Below are 7479 nucleotides of genomic sequence, written 5' to 3'. Positions count from 1 at the left end.
TTACATATATAATTTGAAAGATTCTGTGTCAGTTTACAGGTCTATACACGATTGGTGTCAATGAAAATTTTATTTTTTGTCCTACTCATGCCATTAAACTTTCCCTTTTCTAAAAAGGCTAACAATTTTACACAGAAATTTGTTCAGGGGATAGGAGTTGTCCAAGAGGAATGATTTTACGTTAGATTTAAAACTTGCTTTGTCACCTGTCATACATTTTATAGTATGAGACAAATGACATAAAATTAAAACTTTAATAATAGGTCTATAGGTCATTTTTCCTGTAATGTTGTACGTATGGATACCACTTTTCTTCTCAAATTATATTGAGTTGATTATTATGGATTTTATCAGGGAAACGCGTGTTGACGTGGTGCAGTAAAAATGCTCAACTCATCGAAGAGGTACCTAAATGACGACCGCGGGTGAACATCACACATTTGTTCAATCGAACATGAATGCTGAGTTGCAGCAGAAACTTATTCCGCAAAAATTTAACGAGTCGAAACCCGCAAAATATGTCATGTGGTTGGTTAGTTTCTTTCAAAGGCTGTGTATTACACGAAGAGCAAAAACAACTGGGCTTAACTGTTTGAGCAGCTTAGTAATGTTTTTTTTTTCAGTTCAAGTTTTCATTTATACACCACGCAAAAATTTGGAGCATTCTGCCGTATTTATCGACTCTTGTTCATGTACCAAATCAGTTGTTGGTCTGACTATATTTGTGGGACAAAACTGAATATAACTTATTTCTCAAACTTTGGGTTAGTACATTTACAGAGAACCAGTTAACAGTTCTTTGTAAACTATTGTTAATAGTTTCTTCTCTTGCATCCTCTCTAACTATGACACAAGCATTGTCTGCAAAAAGTAGCAAATTTGTTTGTTGAATTTTAGGTGGAATGTTATTCACATATACATGAGACAGGACTGGACACAAAACTGAAGCCTGTTGGACTTCCCTAGTAATTCCCCCCCCCCCCCCACCCGCCCCCCACCCCCACCCAAAATTTATTACCTTTCCGACATTGTGGGAATTATTCAGCACCACTTTTCACATTCTTTTTCTTAAGTAAAAAGGCACTTTACGATGTGCTGACGCCGTCTGCGATAAACATTGTTGGCATTGGAATTCTCGTGGAAATTCTGATACGCTATAAGCCATGTGTCTTGCAGATTACTTTCGCACCTCTCATTAATATGGGGTGGGGTGATTATGGGAATGTCAGAGAAAGGGGGTGGAGGAAGTGGAGAGAGGGAAGGGGGTGGGACGGACGGATAGAAGGGGAGGAAGGAACGGACAGAGAAACGGAGGAGGAGACGGACGTAGAGAGAGGAGAGAGGGGCAGGACTAACAGAAGGTTGGAATAAATAAATATCTGGACAACGCCGGTTTCGTCAGCTCCAGTGCTTCACAGGCCAGGGTCATTATATCACAGGTCATGGTGTTTCAGTTTTCACGCTTCTGCAGCACTGTGATCGTTAGTTTGAGACGTCGTGAGAGACTGAAACTGTGTGCCTGATTAGGATTCGAATCTGCAACATCGCCAGTCCCACAAAGCACACAGGAAAATTACTGTGAAGTTCGGAAAGTAGGAGAGCTATATCCCAGAAGAAAATATGTGAGGTCGGATCGTGAGTCCGTACCTGGATAGCTAAGCGTGAACTTTAGTCTGCTAGGCTGTTTCATAAGAGACCACTTGCTGCTACAGAGTGAAATATTCATTCTGGCCGCTGCTTTCGGATGAGTTCCAGCCTGGAGAGTGGTTTGTGACATATGTCCATTGACATGTTCCAGTGACACAATTATTTCGACATCCTGGAACGGTACTGGTATACATCCGCATTTATGATTGTGTAGGCGTCATGTTAGTAATATATACGCTGCTACATACGTTATCTGAGGACCGTGTGACAACCGCAACCTATCGGGAGCTGCCCATTTATCATGATGCATATTGGCTGATCAATTTTAACGCTTGACAACACGATGCTAAGCAGGTCGACCAGTATATGTTGCATTAATCGTTGAGAACTTGAACTGACTCATCAGACACTCAGGACAGTATACTTCGCATACTGTTTCCGGAAAACTAAAGCCCTACCACTGCATTCATAAATCACTGATGTCGTACAGCGAGTGCCTGTAGGTTAATATGTGGCTTTTCCGCTTGATGTGATTCATGGCCTGATCCACAGATTGCGAAGCCGGTATGTTACTCGCACCAGATCCGGCAAACCATGCTTGCTGACTTGGAAGGTCACTAAATGAAAACAAAGTATATATTAGTCGCTTTAATTCATTTTTGTGTTTCTATATAACCAAACAGTTCAAACTGCATGTCTTGAAAAAATGATACTGGGGAAATTACGTACTTATTATTTCGAACACGGCGATAGATATGCGGGATATTCCTTATGAATATTCTCCTTCAAATTTGTAAAGTTCCTTGAACGATGGTGTCAACAATTAATATTCGATGTCCGTATAAAATTTGGTTGGATGAGGCTAAATAGGGCACGGAATATTTCCCCTCAAGGACATCGGTAACAAGTCGAAGTTTCCCGCCATCGTGGCGCTCTAGCGCTAAAGCTACACAACCTCTACATTAGTATGTTGAAAATCAGACAAAAAAAAGTTATCGGAATCCCCAGTTACAGGATGTTAGTTTCCCTGAAGAAAGAAAAGAAAGAAAGAAGCAATGCTCCTCACTCCAGACCATGTGGAATATGCACCAAACAGTTACACGTTCTGAATAAGGGGGAGGGGGCCGCGCTCACGCAGTTCTGTTTCTTGAAATAAGACAGTCTTGGTTACAAATTGTTTTATCAATTTATTGGCAATGATGCGTTTCGCCCTTGTGAGGCATCTTCAGAGTAACATAAGAAGTAATGTGGTGACTCAATATCCATTTTTTAATGCCAGCTTACGGCATTAAGATAAAAATGACAAAGAAACATAGCCATATCGTCATTAGGCAAATTAAAGCGCAAGGGACTTAAGCCAACCTGCGTACAGAGAATGGAGTGTTGCATACAGCGGACAAACTGTAAATATAATGAAGTGGAGAATCCAAAATACATCAGACATCGCAGCCGGCAGGTTCGCTTATTTACGCACTCAGGCAGATGAAGCTGTACCTCGTCACTAAACATCAGCGTGTCGTGTGGCAAGTGTCCAAGCAATACAAATCAGTTTTGGCGACCAACAAAGGTGCTGAACCGTGAATTTACATTCAACATCTTTTCTTAAGGAACTTACTTTATTTACTAGCTATTCATCAAGAATATTAACACATTTAATCACACTATGTGAGCGTTGAAGTAGTTGCCAGTGGTAACTGATGGAAACAAATTGCTTTCAACAAATGGAAATTTGATTCCTAATAACCATTTCCTTCCGTTAAAAAAGAAAAAAAAACAGATTTAAAATTATAATCAGAAAGCACCCTCTAAATATCAAGTTACAATTTATTCAGAGGCAGAAATAACAATTTTTTTTTTTTTTTGACAGTATGAGCTTCCGGGCTGAGAGCATTGCCGCTCCCTTTTAACACGGCGGTAGTCACGATCGCTCACAACAACCTGTGAAAGACTACACTGGTGCAAATCTGCAACACACCAGGTTACTTTAAACTAAAAATTTTAACAACTCACGCAAACATGTAAAACATGCACCCCGTAGGAGTGATGGAAATGGTACAAAACACTCACATAAAAAAAAAACTTGCCACCGAAAGTGCAACTTGTTTTTAAAGAAAACTCTTACGGTGGAAGGGTGGCAACTTTATATACTAAAATGACCATTTAAATAAAACCCATTAAATGTAGTCTTACGTAAAATGTACAAACATGTTCTACATTACACATATACCGCCTCTCCAGATGATAGGCAAGATAAAAACATATTTCAGGAATTCAGCCTTTACATCTTAAGCAATAAATTCATTAACACCGAATCCGACAGACATGACAGAGGCAGATATTAACGTATGGCAGATTGACAGGGGGATAACTGAACAACCCGAACCGCAGATTGCTCTAACCCGCCCCTACACCACAAGGGAAAAACGGACCACCCAATTCATAAATAAACACCTTCCCGCGGGTGGACAAACGGATTAGAATGGTGGGACGACCCCAAAACAAAGCGGCTGGTGACCTCACCAAGAAAACAAGTAGAATTTAACAAGTAAATGAAACAACATATCTCCAATCATTTACCTTCTAATAAACTGCGATTTCTGAAGAAGACCTGGCGCAGCACCCCCAACGCTCTCCCGAACCGTCCGCTGCCAGCCGCTTCAACGGACGCAGGAAGTCGCGCCCATCTCCCGTCTCACGGCGTCGCAGCTCGCACCGGCCAGCCCGATGTCGTGGTTTGACTCCTGTTGCTCTCGTGTCGACCGCGAAGCCACTACCCTTTTTCTATACGGCGCGGCCCTCTGGACTCACGTGGGGACCTCACATGCGCCGACGCTCTAGGCGGACAAGTCATCTTGTATCTCAGTAACCAACCGATGGATCCAACCGCCAATGACCATTGCCTGAACAAACTCGAGCAGACTGGCGGCCTAACGCGCACTAGCACTCCGGACGACAGCAGACACTGACTACTCCACACTGACCCGGCTGACCAACTGACCAGACTCGCCCCGACTGACCAACCGCCGAGCTCATAGCACCCCTTAAATTCACGTGAACAGGCAACCTTTCCCCTTTCCCACCAGAGAGAGACACCAAAGCTGCGATTTCCACAGCGGCGCCACCGCCAGAAACGGGGGGCTAATGCTTCACACAACGCGCTGCGGCGCGCTCTTCAAAACAGCAATTTTTACCACAGCTCAGGTGCATTCACGAGTTCTTGGATCGTATGTAGTGTTGGTGGAACGGAGGTCATCACGAAGAATTTGCGTCACACATCGATCAGAACTGTGAAGGGACAGACAACGATTTGAGATGTTACTTTCGTAGGAAGGCACTGGTTCTGTTGAGTAATTAGTGAGAACGGTTAATTGTCATAACACCACAAAGTATTATGAAGATTTTCGTGGATAAGATTATTTTTCTAATAGATCGTTAATTTCAGTTTGGCAATGTCATATTATACGGAATACGTAACTTGCGGCATCACGTATCGATACTCCCGCCTCCCTGTGCGTCGTTATATTGGTAACGCAGTTGCAAGTTTCCGTTCTACGCCGACAGCGGTCGCGCAGGTTCTGTCGGAACGAACGGTGCGCGCCGGCTGAGCCACGCCTCCTCCAGCGGCTCGGTACCTCGAGCGCTCTCTGCCCCCGCGACATAGGGAGGACCGGTGGCAGTGACTCAGCCCATTCGCGGTTCGAGCCACCTCACTAGGGGACACAATGCATACGCCGCCTAGTTCCGGCTCCGTCGCCATCGTTTTTGCCATTGTTTGAACTAGCGTCTGTTTCTTACTGTAATATTTCTAATGCCTTGTTTCGTTTGGATAAATGCAGGCAAAACTTCTCTTTCGGGTGTTACCTTCTGCTCCCGCCCAGCTTTCCTATGACGACAGTTGCCGCACCCCTCTCTAGCCCACCTGTCCTTACATTTGTACACAACGTAACTGAACAACCAGGTCACTGTATGCTACTGTATCGCTCGCACTTGTCCGACTGGAGACGTGTTGTGTTGTGTTGTCAGATCGGTCGACGCCCCATGGAGGCCCCCCAGCCGCAGGTGCAGCCGCAGGCGCAGGTGCCGCGGCCGGCGCACATGCCCGCGCCGCTGGAGCACGGCGCCGCCAGCAGCGACGAGGACAACTCGCCCACCGAGCTCAACTCTTGCCGCCGCCTCGCCGACAAGCCGCCGCTCGTCAAGCGCCTCGACTGCCTGCCCACCCCCAACGACGGCGGAGGCGGGGACGCGCCGGGGGGCGGCGGGGGCGACGTGGGCGGCGTGGTGGGCGGCGGACCGCTCATCTCGCGCAAGCTACCACTCGACGACGACCCGCCCTGCTGGAACGCCGCGCCTCACCCCGCGCCGCCCTCCGCCCCCGCGCCCGCCTCTCCCGCATTGCCGACTGCGCCCCCCGCCCCACACGACACGAGTCAGCCGCCCCTGCCTCCGCTACCTCAGTCGCCACCGCCTCAACCGCCACCGCGAACCGGCACGCCACCTGTTGACAAGACGGGGTAAGTCGCAGCACTTTCGTAACACGCTTTACACTGGCGAGCCAATTTTGACTGCCTATACGACATACCTATACCAGCTGTAGGAGTATGAAACCGGAATTTCCCTATAAATCGCGCTATCCAGTGCAGGGCCCGTTACACCGCGCCTGCAGCGCTATCTGCTTCCTATAACGGCTGATGGCGAATTTCAACACACTGTAATCGAAGTTCCGCGCATCAGTATGTTTCAAACCCGTAGACAAGTCGTGTTTTTGTCTACGAACTACAATTTGCGGGCAGCTTTGGCTTTTTTAACTGCTGCAGAATCACATCGAATGCTTGTCCAAGCTTTCGGCGAACATGGTCTTGGGGAAACAAGTGTTTCGAGTGCTTCAAAAAATTCAAAGTGGTGATTTTGACGTGAGAAAAAGACGAGCGCGGGAAACTACGTATAAAGTTTGAAGGCAACGTACTGCAGGCCTTATTGGATGAAGATGATACTCAAACTCAACAGGAACTCGGACAAATGACATGACGAAAAAGCTATGGGAAAGGTGCAGAAAGTGGGAAAAAGGATTCCGCATGAACGGAATGAAAGACAGAAAACAAATTGAAAGACCACTTGTGAAATGCTGCTCACCAGATACAAAGGAAAGACATTTCTTCATCTAATAGTGACAGGTGATGGAAAATGGATATCTTTTGAGAATCCTAAGCGTTGTAAATCATGGCTGAATGCAGGCAAACCATCGACATCCACCGCAAGGCCAAATCGCTAAGGAAAGAAAACAATGCTCTGTCTGATGGGATCAGAAGGGTGCTAAAACCTGGTGAAACCGTTAATAGTCAACGCTACCAACAACAAATGATCGATTTAAATCGTTCATAACACGAAAAACGACCCTAATATGGAAAAAGGCAACACAGTCACATTCTCCATGATAACGTCCTACCACACACAGCAATAAGGGTCAGGGAAACGATCGATGCATTCAGTTGGAAGATACTAGGGCATATGGCTTATTCTCCAGACTTGGCTCCGTCCGATTATCATCTGTTAATACTAAGTCCGCCGCGTAATGGCGGCCAATTGTTGCCAGTTAGCGATCACTGTTTTCGTCTTCTTGATAGCTGAAAAATACTAATTATTCTCTTTTTTCAATTAAAACGTTGCGGTTAGTGGGTGGCATGTTCTTGAAATAATACAATGAACTCACTTTTACACATATATTTCCATCAATAACCTGATACGTACCTTTTTTATCGTGTAGTCGAAAGAACAAAGAGAACATCTGCTCGCGTTCAACGCCACATACAATATCTATCTAATAATAATAAC

At 45.5% G+C, this 7479-nt stretch overlaps 1 protein-coding gene across 1 annotated transcript in view; it reads left to right on the top strand.

The window, feature by feature from the left end:
- Window positions 1–5685: 5685 nt before the first annotated feature.
- LOC124790774 (tensin-4-like) overlaps window positions 5686–7479 on the top strand; it is a 90125-nt gene continuing 88331 nt past the window's right edge. The window contains exons 1-3 of the mRNA XM_047257813.1: window positions 5686–5706; window positions 5761–5892; window positions 5959–6161. Of these exons, the coding sequence (XP_047113769.1) occupies window positions 5686–5706; window positions 5761–5892; window positions 5959–6161 (356 nt within the window). The remainder of the gene's footprint in view (window positions 5707–5760; window positions 5893–5958; window positions 6162–7479) is intronic.

Source organism: Schistocerca piceifrons, chromosome 1, assembly GCF_021461385.2.
Source record: "Schistocerca piceifrons isolate TAMUIC-IGC-003096 chromosome 1, iqSchPice1.1, whole genome shotgun sequence".
NCBI classification, from domain to species: domain Eukaryota; kingdom Metazoa; phylum Arthropoda; class Insecta; order Orthoptera; family Acrididae; genus Schistocerca; species Schistocerca piceifrons.
The sequence above is the reverse complement of the archived record's forward strand: the minus strand, read 5'-3'. Positions and strand labels throughout refer to the sequence as shown.